The sequence below is a fragment of the Passer domesticus genome, chromosome 23 (genome assembly GCF_036417665.1).
Source record: "Passer domesticus isolate bPasDom1 chromosome 23, bPasDom1.hap1, whole genome shotgun sequence".
In the NCBI taxonomy this organism is placed as follows: domain Eukaryota; kingdom Metazoa; phylum Chordata; class Aves; order Passeriformes; family Passeridae; genus Passer; species Passer domesticus.
Window position 1 is genome coordinate 849,728 of NC_087496.1, and position 26,168 is coordinate 875,895.

Consider the following 26,168-nt stretch of genomic DNA (forward strand, 5'->3'; position numbering starts at 1 on the left):
CTGCTCACCGGAGTGAGGAGGTGAAGCGTTTAGCCTACAAACAGCCATAGAGGCCAGGGCCTTTTGCGGTGCCCGCTTTGCGGAGTTTTCCCCCGGGACTGGTTTTCGTAGCAGCCTGGCGTGGGCCCGCCACACCCGGCCCCGAGTGTCCCCCTACGGCCCCCGTCAGCCCGGCAGCCATTTCCCGCCGGGGGGTGGCCCCACGCGCCATGCGCCTCGCCCCATTGGCTGATAGCGTTGCGGAGGTGCGGCTACCTGCCGCCTCTCGATTGGCGCGTGCGGCTGTCACTGCGGGCGGGGGCGTGGCCTGGCGAGGCGGATCCCCGCAGGGGCGCTGCGGCCGCAGTTGCGCTCGGGCGGCGGCGGGTGATGGCGGCGGCGATGGGCTCTGCGCTGCTGCGCCTCCTGGCGCTCCTCGGGCCCGCGGCCGCGCTCGCCGGATACATCGAGGTGTGTGGGGACGGGGGTGGGCGGACAGGGCAGCCCCGGGGTGCCCGATGCGTAGGCGAGAGGTAAGCAGGATTCGGGGTGTCTCGGCTGTGTGGAGCCACCCTGGAGAGTGTCCAGCGTCTTTGAGACCTTCCCGGGGTGGTGAGTTCGTATTTTACCGGTGTTTTCGGGAAAGCCGTATCCCCCAGGCCGCTCATCTGGACGGGAAGCTCCGTCTCACCGGGATGCTTGGGGCTGTTTTTTTTGGGGACGTGACCTCGGCATTCTTGGCACGGGAACAGGAACGGCCAGCTTCAGATGGGTCCCGAAGCATTGAAGACTGTTAGAGGGCCATTCTCTAGAGAGAAATCTCGGTTAAACGAATCCATTTGGTTGCTGATGGATCCAAAATAAATCTTTGGATTGGAATTGGTACCTTGGCTTTCGGGGAATGTGCTTCAGCCAAGTGTAAAGGCTATGCATTTCATATAGAAATGGCTTAGATGCCCATAGGAATCTGTGTTTGTAGGTGTGTGTATATTTAATTACACGTACATAAACGAGTATATATGACTTTTGTATGTACGAAACATGTATTGTATTTGCATATATGAAAATAACTGGACAGAGGAAATTCCAGCTTTATCCTAAATCTAAAAGCGCAGTGTAATCTAGCCCTCCAAACAACAAGATGAGTAGGAGAAAATCTTGTGCGTTTAAAAACTTGATACTATATCTTGTCTTATTAGAGGGAAGAAGCAAAACAAGGAACTAAGTATGTGCTGAGCTTGAGAAATGGCATGTAAACAGAGGTTAATAATCTACGCCTGAATGTTGTTTGGAAATGCAAAACAGCTGCATCAGTCTTGTGGAGGCTCTGGGTTATTCAGGGCTGAATAATGAAAAGGCTTGTGGCTCATTGTGAATGGCTTGGTTTGCGAGTTTACAGTAAATTTTAGCAAGCTTGGTTAAGCAGAACATCTACCTCAGTGTGATGCAAAACTCCAAAGCTCAAAGCTGGTGGTAATTCCTGGCAGTAGGCTTGGATATTTTTAATATGTGGTGTATGAAATTGGTCTAGTCCATGATTTCTGCTTGTTTGGTTAATATTGAGGAATAGTATTCCACATATTTTGTACCAATCCTTCTGTTAAATTTCTGTAATCAGTGGAACATGGTTGATAACCTCCCCATGAGTTGTTCCACAAGTAGTTATCTTGCAGGAAGGATGGCGGAGCTGTTCTGAGGGCATAGAACTAATGCCCAGATCAGGTTCCTTGGCATTGCCTTGGTGGCAGGGGACTGCCTGATGCTACATCCAATCTCTTGCACCTGTTTGGCAGCTCCTCCAGCTGTAGGTCACTTCCTCTCTTACATCCGAGACAGATTTGGCTGCTATGTGCATCCCTTCTGGAATCTGCTGCTTAGGGCCATGTGCCATGAAAAATCAGCTTGGAAAACAAATCTAGCTGTCGTTTTATTCCAAAGCCTGGTGTCTGTGTGATGGAACAGATCCCGAGTTTTGCCTGTCCCAGGACTGGCATAGAGGCAGAGCAGCTGTGTCCCACGTTGACACTCCAGGAGGGGCCAGTGGCACCAGAGAGGGGGTCACTGACCTTTTAGAGAAGGATTAAAATGAAAATGTTACTGCAATTCAGTTTACTTCCTCTGAAGGCATGATAGCCACCTTCATCTGGCATAAAATGTCAACTGTGGCATTTTAATCCTTATTTTTGTTATTTTTGCTGCATCCTTTTGCATTGTCTTGTTGTTGGGGAGACTGCAGCTCTCTAGTCTTTATTGCTGTCACATTTGCTCAAGAACTGCTCTTGATGCAGGGCTTTGGAAGTAAATGGTTTTGTTCTGGGTTTTATACTGTGGTCATTACTGGATTTTATGCGATAATGTGATGAAAAATATGCAAGCAGTTGGTTTTTTAAATAATCAAGATGCCATTTGAAAGTTATGGGAAAGGTGTAACAATGTCTGCAGTTATTAATTAGTTCAGCTGGATTGGCACAGTCCCATTAGGTGGATTTTCTGTCTCTTGATTATCTTAGCTCCCATTCTCTGTCCCTGGAACACCCAGTAATCTTCTTATCAACTACAATCTGTTTTTCTTTCTATGCAGGACAGAGCAAGGGGAGTGGCAGTTTATTTTTTTCTCTTCAATTATTGTATCCGAACTCTTGACTAGGGCGTTGCCAAGGGTTGGTGCTGGTGACTGTTGGTCTCCCTTTCAGATCATAGTGTGGGGATGGCTGATGACCTCTGACAGTCTCTCTTCCAAATGAATATGAATAGAAGAGTTGAGAGAAATCATGGATCCCAGCAATTAATGTGTTTCTTTCCATAGCAGTATGTGTCTGAATTTTGCTTGTTTTGCTTGTGAAGTTGCCAGGAACCTCAAACAGGACAATGATACCAACTGGAAAAAGAAAATAAATCTATGCTAATTAGATCTGCATTCCACTGATAAACTACTTCTGCTGTGCCCTCAAGACCTTTGAAGGTGCAGAGTTTTTATTAATTACTTGACCTTTTTATGTAATCAGATCAAAAGCAATGCAGACTTGATATGGCTTTTTTAAAATAAGGTATGGTATTTTTCCAAAGCTCTCTTGGGTGCTTACATCTGTTACCTGCCTGCTCAAGTCACCAGGATTTGGGGGAGGGGGAACAAAAAAGGTATATTTTGCAGCAGAACTTCATGCTATTATTTTTGTCTTGTATTGCTTAAATTCTCCCCGACAAAAATATCAGCCTTTGTGCCATTTCTGCAGACCTTGGGGACTTCTAATTGCCTGCGGCATCGAACAAAGAACTCCACCTAGGGAAATTTCCACTTTGGTGTTCAAGTCCTGAGCAGAAACGGCTCAGGAAAATTCCAGTCTTGAGCCTGTGGCCTTTAGTTTGCTCTCAGTTCCTAAAACTTTGCTTCCTGGTATTAGGAAATACAGCTTCCTATGAAGGTCATTATATGCAGTGCCTCTTCTAAGCTTTAATAAAAGCTCCTCTGAAACAAAGATATGGAAATAAAGCAAACCTGATACTGTGGGAAGGCTCTGGATTTTCTGCTGCATTGTAGAATAGCACGTGATGGTGAGTGCTTCTTTTTGGAGGATGCCTTCATCTCTCCTTGTTTCACCTGTGAAATAATTATCATCTCTGTTAAATGTTATTTAGGCATTTACAGCTCTACCAAGGATTTAATGACTTTTTTTGTTCATGTGGTTGTTGCATCACCTGCAAGTAAGTCAAAAACTGTTCTGTAGGTAGCTTTAGCTGTATTATAATTACTCACTGTTTCTCCTCCAGCACCTGGGAGTGCAGGGAAGGATTAGTGCAGTTCCCTGTGCTGTTCTCCAGTTGTGCTTCTCTAGATGTGCCTTGTAAAACTTCTCCCATTCCTTTTCACTGTGTGTGTATCTTGGAGGCATATGGGCTCAATCTTGGAAGCATAAGTCACCTTGACTGCAGCTTCTGCGTGTACACATGTACTTAAACTAAAGCCTTTTTCCTCAGCTGTAAATAGAAGAGAAATACACCATCCCCATCCATTTCTTGTTAGAAGGCAAAGCCTTTCACTTTCTTTTTTTATACTTGGGCATTTCACACTCTGCTCTTTAACTCCTCAGGCTTTCGAAATTGATGCAATCCTTCATATTCATATTCTTGCTCTTGTGCTTCTGTGCAGTAAAACTTTGTGTCATTGTTTTTAAGTTTAGGCAGTCAGCACCTTTGAAACATGGTGTTAATTTAAGATGATACTTGCTCTTAATTGGAAAGCTTTGAATACTCACAATGGCCTAGAAACCCTTCTGGTGAGGCTCTTAATTCAGAACAGTACTTGAAATTGCAAGATTGCCCCCCTTTTTTTTTTTTCCCAAACTGTTGTCTGCACCCATTATGTGCATGTTCAGCTTTCTCTACTTGCAGTGTACTTGTCACAGTGAAATGGCATCTCCTACCAGAGTTTTTACGGGCTCTGTGACTATGCATTAACTATATTAATGTTATAATTTGCTTTTGGGTATTTTCCTTTTCAGCTTTTTCAGCTTTTTTTTTTTCACTTGTCAATAAGTCTCGGGTTTATGGGGAGCAATGGGTTTTATGCAGAACATTGTGCATAAAAATTTACAATTTTTCTATATGTAGATATATACTTATTGTGTGCTTACTAGTGTGAGTTATATAGTAATAAGAAGGAAGATGTGAGTAGAGTAAATTGTCAGGTTCTTTTTATTGTGAATTATACAAAATGACACGGTTTTTTTTCTGGTTGGAGGGGTTGATGGCTCCTCCTCAGATACAATAGGGTAGAAGTAACTCTAGCCTCTTAATAGTGTTACTTGTGTCAGGCAAGCGGTTGGTGCTATGGGAACAGCACTCTGGCTCCTGAGGGGCAGTGCACAGGGAAAAGTGCATTTTGGGAGACATAATTTGGCTGGGGTTTTTTTTGAGAGTAATTTCTTAACATCAGATTCAACTTCTTTTAATTTATGAATTCCTGCAGCTGTAAGCAGGGAAATATATATACATGCATACAGACGCATTTCACAGAGAGATTTAACTTGTGAATTACACTTTTTTTTTAACTTGTTCAGCACTAGATTTACTACTTCCACCTCCATCTGCCTTCTCAGTTGGAGTTAAATATATATTTTTGATTGAGTATTTGCTAAGCTATGCTACCTTACGTGAGGACATGGAAAACCTACATACCAAAGAATACAGAAGTGCAATCTGCCTTCTAGCCTGGCTTTGAAATGTCCAAAGGTTCTAATGCTTGCTCTGAAGGTTTGATGTTTAAAACACAAAATTTGTCTTTATGTGTATTTGTAGGAGTTTTAAATTACAATGTGAGGTGAATGATCAAAACACCAATGTTCTGCAAGTGATGTTAAACTAATCTCCCTAGCAGCCAAACCCAGCCTGCTTGTCTTTATGTAATCAAAGTGTCCACCTGATCAGGAGCACATGTGGCTAAGCTGCTTATCAGCTTTTCGTTTGGAGGTATTACAGGGATGTTTTGTATACAGCCAGTGGGGAAAAGGATGTACTCCTTATTCTTGAAAGATCAACCTGTAGATATACTAAATTGAGTTCTAACTCTGTGTTGTTGTGTTTGCCTGCTGTGGTAATGCCCTTGTGCAAATGAATGTATTGCAGACCTTCATTTTAGTTTATATTTTCAGTAGCCTCCTAGTCACTCTTAACTAGTGTGCACAGTCAAATGCTGCTGCTCTCTGTGGCATTTGGTGATTTAGTTAACTTTCCATTTTCACTGTTGACAATGGGAAGTCAAATCACATGTTGACACTCTGTTTCCTGAGGAAAACTCATTGCTGGGTGAGACATGGTCCAGAAAGTCTTTTGTTCTCCATTACAGGCAAGCCTGGTTCATGTACATTTCATCTGATTTAGAGATTTCTCCTGGCAAGTTTGGCCCAGTAGTCTGTGAGGACTGGTGCAGCTGGACTATCCTGATGTTTGAGTGTTTACTGCAAGGACAGTGGCTTCACTTGAGCTGTCTTTTTCCTGATGATTTGTGTCTCAAGATGACTGTGTTGGGATGTGCAGTAACATCTATTAGTAGTGGTTTGAAGGAATTCTTAGTTCTCAACCTGCAGATCAGTGCTGGCTTATAGAGTTTAGTCTAATCTTCTTTGCCAGCGCTTTATTGAGGGATTCCTCCTCCAGACCTTCAAAAGTCTCACCAGTTATTTCTAGTGCCAATATTTCCCGCACTGGTGAGCTGTGGGGTAGGATGCTGTGGCTAGACAAGGCCTTCAGTTGATGAAGCAGGGTCCAAAGTTGTTACTCCATATAGTATGTGAGCTTCAGAGAAACTTACGGAAGTCAGTAATTGGCTTGTATGGCTTTACTGTGCTTTGAGACTAACAAAAAATCATTATCTAATGAGGAGTTTGAGCTCAAGTTTTTCAAACTACCAAGTATAAAGGGCGTTAAAATTGTTAGTATAACTTAGATGCAGCCTGAAGAAAAACCCAATGAAACCCACAGAAGGTGGGAGCTGTGCCTTGGTTCCCGGTTGCACTGGAGAAGCTTCAGGGTGAGGCACTGAGTCATTGGTATGTTATAGCTGTTGGCAGTGTCACCGACCTGTGGTATCATGCCGAGGTGCAGCAGATGATAAACATGCCTCAGCAGTCAGATTCCAGTGTCTGGCTCTGTGACAGGGATGCATTTAGGTAATTTCATACAGTAAGCTTCTCTCTAACAAAATTATAGCATTATATATATAACAAAAAAGTGTATTTTGATCCAGGTCAAGGACAGGGACAGGCAGACAGAGGCACACCAAGCTGGCTGAGGCCATGCTTTACTTGACTCTAACAGCAGGTTGATACTCAATGAATCTCCATTTAAAAGTAGGTAATCATCATCTCCTTATGGAAGACTTAGTGTTTAAATAAATGCAGTGTTTAATGTTGAAAGTTCCTATTCTCATTTACGTCTCTTTTCCTCCAACAAATGTTTTCTGGTTATATTTTCAAATGTGTGAGCTGTTCTGAGGTGAGGGTCAGGGGGTTGGTTTCTTTTAATTCTTGCATTAGTCAGAATTCTATTATTTTGTTAATGCTCTACTGTAGCAGGGCTTGTGTTTTCTCATGAAGATGTTGTGTTTGGGTTCTTGAACCTGTCACCACAAAGCTCTAAATAGAGCCAGTGAGGTGAACTCAAAAATCTTCATCTGGTGATGTTGCAGAGATGAAATAGAGGTTTAGCAAACTACTTGGTATTTTCCAGGAGATGCCTTACACTAACTTCAGTACTGAGATGCTTAAATCAAAAGGCAAACATTTGAATTTTTCATTTTTGGGGTTTTCTTTAAAGGCTCTTGTGTTATATTTTAGCTCCAGCTCCCTGCCTCTAGCTTTGTTCCTTTGCTTTTGGATTTTGTGTTGATGAATCTCACCAGTTATGATGTCATTGCATAGTGTGAAATGACAGCAACAAAAAGAAAAATCTTAACCCATACCATCTGTTACAAGAAGTATTATGCACTCCTATTAGATTCCAAGTGGATTTGGATCACATATTTACAACAGAAGCCGGTCTCTGCTTAGACGTATGGTTCCCTCTAGCATAAAGCCTTTAATCATCAAATTCTCTGTATGGTTTTGGATTTGACATGACACATTGCCAGGTCTAAGTTTATTTGGGTTTTTTATCAGTGTTTAATCTTCTGTCATTCATATCAGGCCTAGTAACTTGCCAGAAATGGTCCTAGAGGAATCTGCATGAATTAGGATAATTCACTAATACCAAGCAATGGTTGACTTCTTACAGTGGTCATCTTACAGTACTTGTGGCCTGAAATAGAGAGGGGCAGATTTGCTTTAATCTCATAAGTATTCTTCTCAAAGATTAAATGCAAAATGTTGATTCAAATGTATGGCTGGTGCTCCCTGGGAGTGTATTGGCATTTGAATGTGTCTTTCCCTGCATAATTTATCAAAGCCCTCACTGAAGAAATTTAATTTGATAGGTGTTTTGTTTTATGCTGCAAGATCACAAACATGTTTAGAAACCCTAAAGAAGAATGAAATGGCGGAGCATGGAGCCTGCCTTAGCAGCCTTGGTCAAAGATGAATTCTGAAATGCAGGGTACAGCAGTGCTTGTGCATGGACTGAAATGTGCTGCCTGCCAGCAAAAAAGGAAACTGAGAAATTGAGGGTGTATATTATCATGGAGACTGGTTATTACTCTTGAATGGAGCAGGATGCTTGCAACTCCCATTTAGACTTGGGATAAGATCTAAGTGCCTCCAAGTAGTTTAAGTTGCAGGGTTTCAATAACCACTTCATTTCCAGAGGCTTTAAGTAGAGCCTCAGTGCTGAAAATGTCAGACAGTGGAGAAGGTTTTCCCTTGGTAAGCAGCCAAAAAAATGGAGATTTTACATTTGCAATGTATTGATGTATTAAGAGCTCAGCCTTTGGGCATGGCTGGATATAATGCTGTGGCTTACCTGGGCAAGACCCAGATCCCAGGAGTGGCTGAGGGAATTCTTGAGGGGGGTCACAGAATGAAGTTGTGGTGCTCCTTTGAGTGTGTGAAGTTTGGGCCTGGGACAGAGCTTTGTGTCACTGCAAGAGACACTGGGGAAAGAAAGGAGGAAAAAGCATGCTCCTGTCACTCCTGATAAATGCCATCTTGTTCAAATTGCATCAATACTTGCCCTGCAACGAAGCCAGTCAGTATGTGGATGTCCTGTTTAGGGCACAACCACTTTCTCGGAAGCAATTTCCCAGGAGCTGAGGCAGAGATGAATGACCTGCTGGAGCAAAGGCTGCATGAGTTGGAAGGGTTTGCACTGCTGTGTGCCTGCCTTGTCTACAGTTGTCTTTGGAGGCTGGATCACAGCTTGTCACCTGTCTTATCGCTCTCCTCCTGCCTATGTGCTTATGCACTTTTTGTCTTTTTTTTTATGGTATACACATATGAGTTTATAAGAACTTGCACTAATCACAAGAGCTGAAACCTATTACCTGTGTTTGAATTCATAGTGCTGTGTTTTATGCATAGTGTTTTTAAATAATCCTTAATTTTAAATCCTTGTGTCTTGCTGCAGAGTATATCTTTGTTTCTCAAGTTAAGAGACAAAGAAATAAACATAAACCAGCTGATCTCTCCCTGCACAACAGGTCCTTCCCTTTGTATCCTGGCTGCCAGGAAGTAAAACTAGAGGAGCTGGTTTCCTCACATAGGGCTTTTAAGTGGCAGGAAATCTTCTTTCAGATTTGCTAAAATGTAAAATCTGCAGTACAGACAAAAGGCATTTTGAAGTTGAGGCTGAAATTCCTGGGTTTGGATAGATCTGTTGTGCTCAATTCTACTGAGCAAGCTTTTGCAACTTTCTTCATGTGGGACTTAGCATGATCAGGAGAATACTTTTCAAAATATAACAGTGAGAGGCTTTCCACAGAGCATCTACGGCATGTTAATTCCCTCTTTCACTGCAGGGCCCTGAGTAGAATGCAGCATTGTAGTCCTTTTGTAATAGATGCTGATGGATTTCAGGAGTGGTGCTGTTCTGAAATGGCCACTGTCATACTTCTAGTGGTGTGTGTGCAAACCGCTAAACTCAGTACTCCGAGGAAGAATATTACAGAGACAAGCTGGAAAATTTTGGGCTGCAAGCTTCCTCTGTGCTGTAGCAGAGACATGAGGAGCACTGCTTTCCAAGACCCTAAAGGGCCTTTTGCTCCAGGCAAAAGCAACGATGATTTTACTGCATTTACTTTGCTGTCCTTGATTTCAATTTGGCTTTTTGAGCTTTGTCGCTGTCTTTAAAGATTTTTGCAAAAATTCAAATCATTATTCCTCATTAAGTGGCTGATAGAATTACTTATAATTTTATGTTGTTTTATTTATTAGGCTGTGATTCTTACATTTATTTTTATCTTGCAGCTGGGGGCATAACAAACATTTAGCCGCAGATGGCGGCAGCATTAACTAAGATGGGTTTAATGTGCTAAACTTCCAGCAGCTCTTCCCCTGGTGTTGACTTGGAGATGCATTGTCTCTGAGAGTCCTTTTTTTTAAGAGGATGCTGCTGACCTGCTCTAAGCTGTTTCTCAGGCCATAAAAGAGAGCTGATTTTTACTGTTTATAACAGCAAGCTTTACATACACAAGATCAAGCAAAGCAGAGATTTCTTTTTGGTTTATAGTATTTGCCTTGGAATGACTGTTCTGCCTTGAAGTGGCTCTTCAGATAGATCTCTGAGCAGCATCCATCTCACAGTCTCTACCTATAGCATGTCCAGGATGATGCTCTTCACTAATGAAGAGGATTAAAATAATCATTAAGCTGCTGAATACACCAAATGTCCTGTAAGGTACAAAATAAAGACGGAGAGACTGAACATGCTGGATTGAGACAATCTGTTGGAATGCATCAGGATGGGAACATCTTTAACTTGAGCCAGACTTGAAATGCTTATATCACAGAAAAATGAAACCACGGCTTAGTTTGCATATGGAAATGCTTGGCCTAGTGCTGTCTGTAGAGACACTTTCTTGCTTTCGTTTTTCTCTGCTGTGTTTAAGTGGACAATTGGTCCTGTCTGCCCCACCTTGACTCTTGGGTGCCACTTAAAATGGTGTGCTTGGCACTATTTTTAAGATGCTTCCTGCAGTGAATTAACTTCGGCAACAACCCAAAGCAGAGGACTGTTCTTGTTTATCCCCACCTCTCTGGGTTAACATTCAGAACCTTTAATTGACAGTTGTAACTATGAAAATACGGACAGCCTCTAACTCAATTGTATGGCTCTGACTGAATAGATGATCCATTTGCCTTTGTTGTCCAGGCTGTAGAGTTCCTACGCAGCCTTGACACCCACAAATCCATTTTGTGCTGGTTACCAAACCTGTTTTCTTCATCCAACAAGTACTACAATGACATACAAAAGTTCTCAGTGCAATATTCTCAGAATGTTCCCAGCCTCATAACACAAATCCATGTCCCACTGCTGTCCAGGCTGGCTGGGAATTGTGGAGGGAGAGGCAGCCTCCAGGATAATTAAAACATGGAACTCATGTGGGCTCTCAATGATTTTTCTTTTTGGTAAGATGTCCAAAGTAATAATATTAGAATGACATATGCTTCTGGCTGTCTCATGCTATTGCATATCAGGCTATAATTTTAGCATAGCTTTCTTGTGTGCTGCTCTCTTATGATTTGAGACATCTAAGAAGATTCTGTGGGGCTAATCAACATCCGGGATTTGCCAGATTCTGGCAGAGTTAGTATTTACAGCTGAGATGTGCATAGCTGGGTTTCTGAATTTAAAAAACACCTTAGTGGGCCATGTCTGAAGTCAACCAGTGAAGCATAAAACCACCATTCCCCAGGGTTAGAACTTTATGCAACATTTTCATCCTTTGACTTTGAGAAAGCACTATTGAAAGGACTCTGCCCATGGCTAGGAAAATGGTGAGTGGCCAATTGCATCAATAGGCAGATCAATCTACCCTCCAACCACCATCCCAGTGATCAGATTTGCATGTTAAGTCAGCATTTCCATCGCTGTCCTTGTCTGCTTGTGGGGTCAAGGAAAGCGAAACTTATTTGGAAGGTTCACCATTTCTTTCTTTCTCATTCAAGCATGTCTCCAAGAGCATCTTGGATCTCCTGAGCAGGAGAAAGAAAAGCCTAAGTAAAAGTCAATAGTCACTTCTTTCCCTGCCTGATAGCCTTTCCCAGGCAGGAAGATAGACTTGTTTGGCATGCTTGTGTTCAAAATGACCTATCTTGACAGTTTTCCTTACAGTTCCTCCAGCTGTGATGGACAGCCCGGAAAAGGGGTTTAAAAAACAAATTAATAAATACTAATACATTCAGAGACCTTGAAGAGGAATATCAGTTGAAGTAATGGAAATTCTTGGTTTATAGTGCCTCTTTAAGGTATAACAAGATTGTCTGAAACTGTTCTGCCTGCTCTTTTTCAGAGAGTGATTTCCCTTGCTATTGCAGAACGGGCAGTTTTTGCTTCTGCCTTTGGAAAAAAGGTTTCAGCACCTGATTGTTTTGTGCTTAGAAGCCCTCAGTGAGGTGTCAAATTAGTTAAAACTAATCAAGAACCTGCCCATCAGGTGGGTGCAGCTGTAGCATGTAAATTCTTCCACTAGCTTATAGTCAATTGTATTTCAGCTAAGCTGACAGAAAAGAATCGTGTTCTCTCCCCTACCTTGAAACTTTTCAGAAAATTACTAAACGGACATCAAGGAAATAATTATCAGTGTACAAAGGGTTCATGCTTCCCACTGAAACCTGGGAGACACTATTTACAAGTTAAAATCTCATTTTATCAAAGATAAAAATCACCACTCCCATTTTGTTTATTTCCATGCAGTGCTGCACAATCTGATACAGCTCAATAGAGTGAAGAGCTGTAAAATTCAGCATAAAAAATTCAGGTGTTCAACATGCAAACCCAGGTAAATATTCTGCAGTGATATCCCTGAAATACATCCTAGAATATTGGATGTTCCAACATCCTAGAATATTGGATGTTCTAGGCTTGCTTCTGTGAAACTAGTTTTACTTTCTGGATCAGCAAAATCAGTTATGGGCATTTCAGCCCAGCCAGCTTGAGTCTGTTCTATAAATTACCACTTAATTTTCTAATAGCATTAGGCAGCTGTTCTAAGTAGAGCTCTGCTGCTTCCTGTGAAGGAGCTGGTTAATATGTCCATTAGAGCTTGTGTGCAAGCCTAGCTGTGGGGTGGTGCTGTGGCTGTTAAACCCCAGCTGATGAATTAATGCTTCAGAAATAAAATGCTGCTAAATTACCAAGGAATGCTTTTAAAGAGTGGAAAAAATGAAATACATTAAGCCATTGCTGAGGTCCTTTACTTTCTGTGACCCTGCTGCTGACAAATTTTGGGGGTACTTCAAAAAGGTTTTTGTCATTTGACTTCTTGTGTGTCAGACTGCTTAATACAGGTGTCTGAGTTCTAGAGAATGGATGGAAGTCTACTTCTCACCCTCTGCTTTGGAAGAAGGTAAATTGGGAGATTTGAGCCTGAATTCTGCTGATAGTCACAGGATCTTTTGAGGACTGGTTGGCTGTGTGTGTAAGCTTAAAAATGAGCAAATAAAGTTTTTGCCCTCAAACTCTTGGAAGTAAAAGTGTTGCTCTGAGCCTTCTTCCAGCACTCCAGCCTCTTCCATACTTAACTAGGGTGGTGCTTGGTATTCTTCATTCTTCCCTCGCTTGAGGGCTTGCTCTCTCACCTTCAGTTTGCTGGCAGTAGTGGAAGGCAGCTGGCAGCAATAAGAGTTATTGCTGGGGTCAGAAATAGGTGCAGTGAGGAAAAATTAAAGACTCTTTTGGTGACAGTTTGAGATAGTTTTGCTAAGTTAATTCTCTTGCCTTGTTTTTTTTTTTTGGGGGGGGTTGGGTTTTTTTGTGGTTTTGTTTGTTTTTTGCTGTGAGTGGTAGGAACTTTTCTTAATCAGCAGCTAACTGCAAACTGAACTTTCTTGGCACAGTGTTCACATTGAAGTTTTCTTTAAGGAAAAATGTGTTGTTTACCAGAGCTGAACAAACTTACAGTGCCAATATATGAATTTCTTTAAAGCACTGATTTCTGCATACCTAGACATTCAAAGTTCTTTAAAAGATTTTGTTTTGTGTGTGAGCAGTCATGTAAGCTGCTGCCTGAAAGATGCTCCATTACAACTCTGAATAAATAACAGGAGGAGGTGTATGGGAAAATAGTTTTGGTTTAAAATTCCAACTTCCATTATTTTTAAATAGATTTACTAAGAGCCAGAGTTGCTACCTGTTCTCAGTAAGAGATACTTACTGCTGACTGTTTTCATTGACTTGAAATTTATTGAAGTAACCTTTTGGGTTGGACTTAAAGTATAAAAGTATCCCAAGTTTTTATTCTGGAAACAACAAGGCTATTCCATATTTTTTTGGTAACTTGTTAATTTTGTTCTGGATCAGCATAAGCTAGGCAGAGCCCAGGGAGCAGTAGCAAGGATAAAAGCAGCCCTGTATTTTAGTGGTTTCCAGCTTTCAAAAGGTGGTCATTAGCATGGTTTGGAAAGCCAAGACATAAAAACATCATGGTTTCCTGTGCAGATTTGAAATTTCATCTGAACTGTTTGGAGGACACAATTACCAATTAATTGGATTGAGTTTTGGGTTTTTTTTACAGAAGATTGTGAATTTAGAGGTGGAAAGCAATAGGCATGACCTGCAGAGCTCCAGCGTGGTCACAGCAGGACCTGTCAAATCAGGACCTGTCAAATCATTCCTGTGTGCTGTTGGGAAGTTGCTTTGTAGCCTAATTGCAGGGCTTGGAAATTCAAAGTATTTTATCATGTTTGAAAGCATGTGCAGTCTCTGCACATAAATAAGCAATCTGTGATGCTGAAAACCATCCATAATGGGATGAATACTTGAACCAAACTCAGACTGCACTGCAAACTGCATTCCTGCTTGTTATTATTTTATCTTGCTTTTTTTTTTCCCTCAGAAATTTTTCCTTGCCTGCTAAAATACACCCTTCAGTTTCCTGCTTGCCTTTTGGATCATTGTGTTTTAGATAGAAATACAGTCTGTGCAGCCTTTTTCTCTGGAGTCAGCTGAGTGGTTAGACTAGTAGATGGAATGCGGAGCCACAGGTTCCTGCAGTGGCTCTTCTGCACAACTCCCAGTGAGCTTCACAAGATCTGTAAAACAAATGTTCATGCTGTTTTGAGGAAGGAATTTTAGTTTGTTCCCTCCTGGAATGCTAAATCACTTTGAATCAGTAGTAAGGAGTTTATTTTTCTCTGCCTGATGTTAACAAATTATTTTGTCTCCTTTCTGCCAGATTTGGCCACTAGGGAAGTTAGTGGAGAACTTGTGTGGGTGTGTGATTTGTGATGAGTTTTAGTACAGGAGTTACTTTTGCCTTGAACAAATTGCTTTGAAGTGTTGAAAGTTTTTCTGAATGTACTTTCCTGTGTATTGTGGAATCTGTATCCTAGTAACTACAGTGATTATATTCCCTAACTCTTGTGTAGCTAAAGTGCCTTTAGGTGGCTCGAACTCTCCTATCAAACCATGGAGAAGTTACAAAATAGCATCTCTCAGTACTCCTCCACATGTGCTGTTCTCAGTGATGCCTTTGTGGTATCAACAGTATGGTTCATATTAACAATCAGCTCAGAAATGAAAGACCTGAGAGTTAAACTTCACAAACACTATTAAGCCATAGCAGCTGTCCTTAGGCTTTAGTTTGGATCTCTGTTCTGGTAGTCCAGGAAGGCAAAACTGCCCCATGGCAATTTTTTCAGTAGAATATTAGTGAATGTGAAAACATTAACTTGCAATCAAGTTTTCACTTGCTGACTAACTGGACATCTTGGGTCTCTGTGCCTTAGATGCCCAAATAATTAATGTGGGAAAGCGGTAATTAATTGGGCCATGCAAGATAGAGTGATGACACAGATTGGAGTGAGGAGACGGCATTAAACTGAGCTGAGCCTGCTGCTGGGTGACCTTAGGCAAGTCACTTCACTTTGTGCCTCAGTTTAGCCCAGTGTTAAAAAGGCCTGGCTCTCTCTGCTGGGATAGGACTTAGGGTGGTGCTGTAAAAAGGGGTCTTCAAAATAGCACTGTGGCAGTGTTCTGCTGCAAAGGGAGGGAAGTGGCCATGAGTGTGTCTGTCTGACACAGCTTGGAAATTGTCTCTGACATCCTTGTGACACATGGAAGGTGACCTGGCTGAGTAAACCTATTTGGACCTACCTGTGAGCTTTGAGTATTATCAGTGTTTGTGCTTTCCTCTTCTCTTACCCTTGTTTTTGAGGAAGTTTTGTGTTAAACTGTTCCACTCCCAGCCATTATCCCCAAGCTGTACTTTTGAAAGCTTGAGGCCCTGAAATTGATCTTTTTCAAAGGACACGGTTCTGGGTACAGTAACATTTGTTCAGGGAATGTTCCAGTGGAGTTGTTATGAACTTTGTCTCTCCAGGGATAGAAAAGAGGATGCCAAATGCAACCGTGTTACACAAGCAACTTCAGGAAGCTGAGGCAGTGCTGACTCGTGGCTTTCCTGGATTTGATCACCTCTCCCACAGCCTAGCACTGCCTGTGGTGTGGCACTCCCTATTGAATGCAGCAGTTCACAGAGCAAATGTCTCACATGGTGATTATGTGCTCTTTGAGTCATGTAGGCCCTTATGGGGCATGATAAACCAGAGGGGGACGGGGAAATAACCTGATAGTTCCTAAGTACAATTTCTGAGGGCAAAATGGCTGCCCATGAGTTGAAGGTACTTGGAAATCTCCCCTTTTCCTTGTGGAAAGGCGGTGGAATGTGCAAAGCAGTAAGGAATGCTTCAGGCTGCAGCAGTTCTTTAATCCTATGGTTGCTGTCAGCGCACATGGAAGTACATGGATTATTGTTGCTGAACTTCAGGGCTTCATGTCGGCCGTAAACACAGGCATCTAAATATAAACTGCATCCCAGCTACCACTGCAGCTCATGCCTTGGCTCCCAGTTCTCTGCTGGTGCAGACTCCTCCACCACAAGTGTCAGTAAAGGACAAGCAGATGAGAACTCCACCCCTTCCAGCAAGTTAAAGCAAGCCAAAGGCTGCTTTAGTGAGATTTCTGCCATTTAAATTCAAAAGCAAACCCAGGCTGGTATTATCAGCTCACACCAGATCTGCCTGCAGACAGTAATTCTTCCTGTCTTGGGCCCCTGCCCATGTGCATTATTGTAATTATCAGCAATTTAAAAAAAATAGAGCAATAAAGCTAGGATGAGCTGCTAGTCTGTAGATTTACTGCCTGCTGTGTCAGGCATTCATTAGCCTTCCTGGGTTCAAGCCACCTATCTGCTGAATAAAAGCAGGAAGAGGAGCTAAGGAAAACAATGCATGAAACACTATTTGAAGCATGAATTGAGAGCTCTGCTTGCATTTACAAGTTATGAATCCAAAACTAGGGGAATTTTAAATATTCTGTCCAGAAGTTCTTGTGTGTAAAGTTCTTCCGCCAACTTCCGTCACTTTTTAGTTCAAGTGTTGGTTTCCTGAATACTGACTTACCATTAATTCCCAGGTGAGATTCATGGCAATGAATGTTAGATTTAAGGGCCCTATGGCATGTTATGATCCAGGAGGGCTGGGCTTTACAATGCCAGCCCAGCTGTTCTCCTTCCAATAGCTTCAGTTTGTGACTGTGGTTCTTCTTAATTTTGTCAAAAAGGCCTATGGACATCAGCTGGAGGGAACACTAATATAGGGGATGCAGTTGAAGCAGTTGAGTGCCTGCACAAACATGCACAGAAATTTTTCAGCCCAGAAAGGGCAAATCATTAGAATCCCCATACATTCAAAAGCAGCAGCCGTGGAGGGCTGTTCCTTCACAGGAAGGCTGGTAAGGTAGCAGAGCTCGTTTTTGTGTCAAAGGAACTGTTAGAATTCCTCAGTGGTCTTGAAAGTGTTCAATTTATAGCCTCCGTATCTGTGAGTCTTGGACTGACATAGGGAGATTTGCAGAGTTGCCCAGACAGAGGAGGAAATGTAATTTAAAAAAACAAACAAACAAAAAAACCAAAAAACCCCACAAACAAACAAAAAAAAACCAGAAAAAGTTCTTCCTTTAATTTAAGGTGGGCAGTGTGATTTATCTGAATAAGGACACTGCTGAGCAGCCCGTTCCAAAGTTTGTGGTTCACGTGGACCATGATTTAATAACCAGTATTGCTTTTGAGGGCCTTAGTTTAACTGAAAACAAGCAGCGCAAGTAATCTTTCGAAGTGCTGCCTGGCTTTTTTTTTTTTTGTCAGTGTAGTAACAGCTGGTTGTGGAATACATGTAACTCTCAGGAGCAGGAATTCTGATCTCACCTGTAGAGAGTCCTACAAAGGGCCCTGCCTTGTCAGTTAAGGCAGGGTATGCCCTCAGCAGCCAATATTCTGTTCTCTGGCCACCAAGTCAATGCAATTCTCTATTGGACCTTTCTTCAGCAGCTCATAAATTCTAGCAGCTGAAGTTTCAGTCTTAAAACAACTTAATCTTCTATGGTTTTATGCAGAGAGCTACTCTTGTGTTGCTCTACAGGAAGCCTAATAGAAAGCATGGGTGATGTGGATTCTCCTCACAGGCTCTCCATGCTTCTCAAGCTCCCATCCACTATGGTTTTGTTGGAATAAACGCTCATTCTGGCTAATCTGATTAGATGGATGAGGCTCCGGTCATGTTTGACCTCACTGAAAATGGAGAATTCAGTTAAATATGATGTTTTGCAGATACCTTTATGCTATTAAGGAAAGCTCTCCGGAACTAATTTCTGTGAATTATAATTATCAGCTTCTCTTCACACGAGAAAAGTTCCAATCATCCTTCAATCCTCAAGTCCCCATCAGCATGCCAGAAGGTTTTCCAGAATAGCATTCCGCAGGGAGCTGTATGGACAGCATATGAAATAAGTTATGTTGTGATGATGTTTAACAGATCCTGGCAATAAAAGGTAAAGGACATGGATGTCATTTTCATGTTTGTCTTTATAAACCAGAACTGCAATGTACTGCTTTTGTTTCAGAGGTAGATGTAAAACATTCTTTATCTTACTAAAGTCTCTAGCCTTGTGTCCCACCTTTGGGATGTGGGATACTTGCAGAAAGAACAGATATAACCCTTTTTAGCACCTGGAACCCAGGCCTCAGGGTGCGTAATGCTTACACATCAAACCCTTTGTCACAAGCTGAAGAGGCCAGTAGTAAATAAAAACCAGGATACTTGGGCAGACACTTCTATCAGAGAAAAGGAGGATTTAGAGGCTTGAATTCTAGTGTTTCAGGACCATAAATTGGACACTGGCTGGCAGGGTGAGGAATTTAACTGACATTAACTGGCCAGAGATTTGTGTTTATGGAATGAAAGACATCTTTGGTCTTGGAAAGCAAACTGGATTACAGAATTACACCAAAAGGCAGAGCCCAGTTTCTCCCAAAACATCTTGTAAATGCAAGTTCTGGTGAGGGAAGTAATGGCTTATGGAACAGTCTTTTCCCACGTAACATTTGTCTTGCTCTTATGTTACGTGTATATATTAATAGGATAATAGCTACTAAAATAATGCTCAATAGGGACGTACACAACTGGGTGAACTTTCTTCCATCATGCATGTGTTGCCCTTCCAGATCTGTCAGGCTGCTTATTTAAGGGGTTGAATAGCTGCTTCCCAGTACCAAAAGAAGCAGCTGCTTCCATTTATGGCTGGGAAATTCCCAGGGAAAAATGTGCTGTCAGTTTGTTCATCCCTTTGCAATGTGGAATGGGTGAATTCTCTGAAGTACTAAAGGGCTTAACTAAGGACATGGCTTTATCCCAAGCTTCATGCCTGTTTACATGTTCTGCAGCCTTCCTTTTGCAGAGTGATGCTTGAGTGTAGCCTGAGGGATCCGCTTCCAGTTTTCATACACTGAAGGCAATTGTGGGAAATGTCAGAAAGTTCCTTGGTCCCAAAAGGTAACCTTTTTACCTGTTTAAGTGTCAGTGTTAAAGGTGTGGCATCCATGAAGCTTGGAGGTGCTGTATTCTCTCGTTACAGCTAAAATGAGATTAAAGCACTAAATTAAATGACTTATATGATTGAGGGTTGGAGTGGATTGCCAGTGGAGGAAAAATTGAAGCCTATTGCTCAAAAACCTTGCCTTGCAGGTCCTGGGGTTAAAGAATCAACTCATGTATCTCAAACTTCATTAACTCACCCAACAGCGCAATTCAAGAGAAGATTTCTCCTGGTTGATTAAAAGTGATGAAATCAAGCAAGTAATTAGTCTAGTTTGTTCAGCTGTGAATTGGGGCTTAGCATGTTCTGGTAGCTACGGCAACAGCACTCGACTGATATGCAAGCTATGTGAGCAATCCAAGAAGGAGGAAAGATACCTTTGCAGGGAGCAAGCTGGAGAGGCAGCAAAAACAAACACTGCCTCGAATCAGTGTGTAAATAGGGGGTGGTCATGATTTCAGGAGGTTGGTATGTGTTTGAACAGGAGTTTTGCTCATGCAAGAAGTGTGATGAATGGATTACTTATGGCTGTTTCGGCCTCTCAGTGGATCCTGCACCTCTCCTGCTCACAAAGTTCCTTTATTGTGCTGCAGACTTGTTAAGTTGCTTTGAAGGAGTCAGATTTCAGGCATCAGCAGTGCCATCATAGCACATATATTTATTCTCTTTTGATGCCCTGTGTTCTTACAAGGGTTAATGCTTCCTGGGTTCTTGATCTGCATTTCTTTTCAGTTTTTTTTCTAGGGAACTTGGATGTGCTTGTGATGTCATTGAACAAAATCGTTTTGGGGATTGTTTCCTGTGTGTTAGGTCCTGTGCTCTTTGGAAAATGATTGTTGGTACCAAAATGGTGTTTGTTTGGAGAGATAAAAATGGCCTCTTAAAAAGTTTGTGTTTAGGGAGTTCTGAAGGATCATTCTACATTTGCTTCTTTCTTCTGAAAAGACATAAGGGAGGAGGGTGGTGCAAGACTTGTTGCAGGTTCTTGTGTGTTCACTTTTAAGATGTTTATTAAAGGCTTGATTTCTGCAAGAACCAAGTTACTGCACCATATTCCTAACCTCAGTCTATTCCTCAGAGTTCCTCTTGTACCTGGAGGTACAGGACTATTGACTCTTTTTTCCTTAGGACAGAGTACAACAAACGTACCCACAGTAAACTTGTGTATACTGTGAATGTGAATTTGGCAGCATTTTGATACTGGGACATCAATGCTGTAATATCTCTTACATGTAGTTTGGTATTTCATTACTTTGTGGTCTGTGCTAAAACATGCTGTCATGAGCATCTGTTGGTCAGAGCTGGCTGGAGGGGTCAGAGCTGGCAGTAAAAACCCTTGTATAAGACTGTTTCTGTTAAATGATGCATGGGTGAATAGTACTTAAAACTCAGGGGGTCATTTTTCTGCAGTTAATACTTGAATTTATGGTTTTGTGGCTCAGGTTGGTTTTGTCCTCCAAGCACTAATCTTGTGTTCAGCACTAAACAATCCTTGACTGAGTGTTGAAATGTTTTATCTCCAGGCAGAGAGATAAGGGGAAGGGGGAAAAATGAGCTAAATGTAATAGTTATTAAAATATATTCTTTTTCCTAATATCCTGTAACTAAGAGCTGCAAAAAGAAGTTGTCCAGCTGAATTCTACTCTTTGTTCCCTTTATGTCCTTTAAGCATACAGCTGTTGATAAGAGTTCATGGGGGTCTGCAGGCGGTAGGGAGTGAACAGTGTCCACAGTAACTTGTGCATTTTTCAGTGCACAAAAAGTTAAATATGAGGGCAGGACTGGTAGCCTGGGGTTGTGTTGCCTGCCAGGAAAAGCAGCTTAAGGCCAGCAGACGCTGTGCATTGCTGTTTCTATCTGGAGAAGTTGAAATGGATTCCATTCTCCTAAACACCTTAAAGAGCTTTGGAGTTCATCTGTTTTTTTTGCCTTATGCCTCTTTCTGTTTTACAACAGCTAGTAGATATTTAAGGAGAGCATGTTCAGCTCCCAGCATCCACTTGGTCTTCTCAGAAAAAAAGTCTGCAATTTAATTTACTCTTCTTTTCCTCTTTTGGTCAGCCAGCAAGATTTCAGAAAGGGGCCCTGACCTTGTTTTCATTGATCAGTCTGCAGTTTGGTTCTTGTCTGTTGGTGCAGTCTGGGAAGTGCACAGAATACACATCTGAAACGGCTCCCCATAAGAGTACAGTGAATGAGACACAAGCCTTTGAGAAGCTGGTTTTCACAGCTGTTTTTTTCTGATTCAGTAGAAATTATCTTTATTTGTATGTTTGAGCAAAAAAAAGCAGGATTTTTCAGGGGGCCACAGTTATTTTATTAGTAGTAGTAATACCTGCTTGTGTGTAACGTCACAGAGGTCCTTCTGCCAGAAGTTATTAGTATTGATTATTTGGTAAGTTTTTCAGACATCTGTTTTAGTCCATGTAGGTGCAGCCTTTTAGAGGGAATTACTTTTGGTTTTGGTAAGCTGTTTCAATTATAAAAAACAGGGTTTGGGAAAACAAACACCTTGCTGGTGAAAACTTGAGATGGGCTCACCATCTCAGGGAATGTTACAAAATAGTTTGCAAGACTCTATTGATATTCTGGATCAAGCAGGAGCTGTCTGAGAAGATGCCAGAGGGTTCCCGGTTCTTTTGAGTTGAGTCTTTGATCAGATAATGCAATCAAGGTGTTTTGTTTTGATTTGTCTTCACAGGCCCTTGCAGCCAATGCTGGGACAGGGTTTGCAGTGGCAGAACCTCAAATTGCCATGTTCTGCGGGAAGCTAAATATGCATGTGAACATCCAGACTGGGAAATGGGAACCTGACACTTCTGGGACCAAGAGCTGCTTTGGAAAAAAGGAGGAGATTCTGCAATACTGCCAGGAGGTGAGATTTTCTGTGTTATCCTGAATCTTCACTGCTGTGAAGGAAGTGGATTCCAGTTTAGCTGATCAGTAGCAAATTAATCCTGCGGGAGATGCGCTTGCTTTTGCCTAGTCCAATTCTCTGCAGTGTCCTGCTGTGTTATTGTCCAGGAAGAGCAGAGAGGACACTGCAGTGGGATTTAGAAACTACCTCAGATCAGCTGACACAGAAGATCCTTGGTCTGTAAGTCCAGGTATCTTCATCTGTTTGCAGGGCTTTACCCCAGTGTTCTGCCCCTGAGCTGGTTAACCAGTATCTGCTTTCTGTTGTGTAAAATGGAACCTGACACCTCTTCTAGTTAGAATGTGGCTATGCTGTTCTTAGTGATGTGTTTAGATCAGGCAGAATGTTAGAAAAATATTTTAATCAAATTTTGTCAGTATTTTTAAGGTCTTTAGACTTTACTGAAAAGGAGATAATCATCTCCTAATGTGTTCCAGATATGCCGTAACATATGGGTCTTGTCCAGTGTCTTTAAGTGCTCATCTGAGGTGACAGGCACATAAAATACCACAAGGAGTGTATTTTTTTTAATGGGAAAGCAACAGAATGTACTGTGTCTGGACTGGAAAACTTTTTCAACTGTTTTTACAAGGCTGATATAACTGGGGCTGCATTTTTTTCACGTGGTAGAAGCCTATATATAAGTCAGTGTCTGGACTTGAGAACTTGACCAGGGCATAAGGATCAAATTAATACATCATAAACGGACCAGGCACGAGGAAACCTGAGGAGGTGGGTGCATAATTTGACAAGTGATGAGAGAGTCTGAAGATGTTACTAAACCCTATTGGTGATTGCTGTTCCAGGGGGTATTGTGCTGCTCCAGAAAGAATTAAACAGCTACATCTCCTCCAAACCCAAATACCCAAATGCTCCTCCTCCACTGCTGTGCAAATCCAGACTTCTCAGCTTAGTGCCAAGTGAAGGCTCTTGCCCATACCTGGCTTTGTCCTGCCTCAAGGCAGTGGCATATCTATTTCTGAAGCCCTGTGTGACAAACAGCTGTAGCTTTTTTAGTCTCCACCTGCCCTGAGCTTGATCCAGAGTAGAGTTGTGTGTCCATGTGCAAACTCCAACTTGTTCCTAAGTTGGAGTTGTTCTTGTGTAGAGAATTGTCCTCACTACTCTGGTAGGAGCTGCTCTTCACATTCTCTGTCCTTCCTGGAGAGAAACCTCTCGTTGTGTGCTGTTCCCCAGATGTACCCAGACCTTCAGATCACCAACGTGGTAGAAGCCAACCAGCCCGTCAGCATTGACAGCTGGTGTAAGCGTGGGAAGAAGCAATGCAAGGACCACACTCACATCGTCGTGCCGTACAAGTGCCTGGGTGAGTGTGTGCTGTGGGTGTGCTGTGCATTCCTGTGGGAGAAGCAAGGAGTTGCCTCCTGGATTCTTCTGGAGAGAGCAACTCAGTTTGTTAGGCTTGTCTTGTATCAGGTTGTCATTTCCACACCTTCCACTGTTTTGTTTTTTTCTGAAATGTTTATCTTTCCACAAGATTCACAAGATGGAACTCTGCCTTTCTGGGGCAGATCGACACCTTGGTAACAGCTGTGGTAGAATAATGGTGCCTGGCATGAGAAACAAATCCCCATTCTCTCTGCAAATGCCATAAAAAAAACCTGAAGACTATTGTATCTGAGTACCACAAAGACACTGGGATTTAATACTTTGATCCTATTTTTGTGAAGCTTTAATATTTTGTTGCCTTGGAGACTTAAATGATCAGTGTGCTCAGGCTTCCTGCTTGGTCTTGGCAAGAGATCTCTATTTTATTTCAATAGCTATATTTAAACTTTGCTGTTTCAAAGAGGCTCTTTTTCTTGCAGCTGTATCTCCTGTCCCCATTTTGAACTGTGAAAGAATATGAGATAAACTGTGATGGATTTCATGGTGCTTTCCAGAATGTCCCCACCCACTGGAATCAGGCAGCATGTTTTAACTGGTTAACTTGTGACTTTTGACCTGTAGGTTGTGGGTGACATTGCACTGCCCCACTGCACTGTGTGTTTTTAGGAGTGAGCTTAGTCTCAGCTGCTTTCTTTTTCTCCCAACTGATTGCTGGGAGCATTCAGTAGGAACCAGTTTTCATAATTTGTGTCCCTATCTCAGGTTATCATGTGATTTGACATGGGATAATACAGCAAAGCAGCAGAACCATGTGTGTGCTTTGTCCTTTATGTAATGCCTTCTGTGATATAATAATAAAGCGCTTCATTAAACATAAAATTTATTGTGGACACATCCTGGGAGAAAGGTGCTTGTTTTTATAGATGTGGAAATTCAGGTTTTGGAAACAACCATGCCCAACTAGATCATGAGGATCTTCTTATGATCATCTCCTGCTCATAAGGAGAACTTCTGATGGAAGTAAGGATGAAAAGCAAGATCCCTGGATTTATAAGGAGTCATCTCTTTTAGAAAGAATTGTTCCCCTAGCCTATTCTCCAGCTGAAAAATAAGCTGATTTTACTGACACGGCCCTAAAATTTGATCAGCATTAAATTATTTATTCACGTTTTTCATTAGTGTATTTCACAGTGTTCATGATTTGCAGGCTCCAGCCTGTGAGGCAGCTTTGGTTTTCAGATCTGAGTTGCATGTCTGGTGTCCATATGTCTATAAAATCTCTGTCATCAGGACTCCACAAATTACTTGTTGCTAATGGATGATGCATTTCTCTGGGATTATAGTCAAACTATGGGTTTTTGTTCCCTTTCTTAGTTGTGTTTTCCTTGATGCATTAATACACAGGGGACCTTGAGGTAGGATCCTGTCACCATACCCTATTTAATCTTCCCTGCCCCTCCCCCAACAAGGAAAACTCCTTTGTATTTCACAAGTCAAGAGAAGAACCCATGAATCTTCTGCCTTTAGCCCCCAGAACCGAGTCCCTTGGTTTTAAAGTTTGCTCAGTTTTACTTTTCTTACCAGAAACCTTTCTTGATAGAGTAGGATGAATTATTAACTCAATCTAACTGGCCTGTTTTGAGATGAGAAAATGGGGAAAATACAATCTCTCTTTTAGTTTAAAATGTAAGTAATTGCAAAGGGATGATGAAGGTAATTGGACTTCATAGTCTTCAGTTATTAGGTAATTGAACTCCAAACTATTTAACTTCTCTGTACTTTGTAGATGTATCCATGATTGTTTAGTATGAACAGTAAGGAGCTGCAAAAAAATTGGTTATGCAAACAATATTTAAAATATATTTTGAAAAGATGGTGTGAAAGATTGGTTTGACAAAGAATTCTGCTTTGTGGAAAAGTCTTTTCTGAAAGTCTTTTCCTGTGAGAAAAGTCTTTGACTTAAAAGCTTTTCTCCAGTTTTAACAAACAGCTCCTAAAGCTGCTGGTCATGTGTACAGGGAATGCTGCTTTGAAACTCTTGGGCTGAGGATCTTTTCCTGGTCTTCTCAGAGTATCTACGTCTCTCCTTATTTTACAATTAATGAATGCAGCATTTGAATCTGCAAGAAAGAGAGAAAAACCTCAGCTTGGAGGAAATTTCATGTTTGGATTCCAGTGGCAGTGTTTGCTGGGACTTCTTGGGTAAGAACAGGACGTGATGCACATTTAGTTGTGATCTGTAATTCAGATGTGTTGGTACCAAGCTGAACCATGATGGAAATTTAAGCTAAATAGCTTTTAAGTCCAACTGAAGTAGAGTCTGTACAGCAGAGAGATTCTCTCCCATCTTCCTCAAAAGCAAAAGTCTGGGTTTGGAACAAGGATTGTGCCAAAGCTTCCTCATGCT

The 26,168-nt window shown here is 41.8% G+C and overlaps 1 protein-coding gene across 9 annotated transcripts in view; it reads left to right on the forward strand.

Moving 5' to 3' along the window:
* Positions 1-292: 292 nt before the first annotated feature.
* The window catches only part of APLP2 (amyloid beta precursor like protein 2), a 49,304-nt gene continuing 23,428 nt past the window's right edge, over positions 293-26,168 (forward strand). For all 9 annotated transcript variants that reach the window (XM_064397890.1, XM_064397893.1, XM_064397896.1 and 6 more), the window contains exons 1-3: positions 293-450; positions 22,196-22,369; positions 23,609-23,738. In XM_064397890.1, coding sequence (XP_064253960.1) covers positions 370-450; positions 22,196-22,369; positions 23,609-23,738 — 385 coding nt within the window. In that variant the 5' untranslated portion in view covers positions 293-369. The remainder of the gene's footprint in view (positions 451-22,195; positions 22,370-23,608; positions 23,739-26,168) is intronic.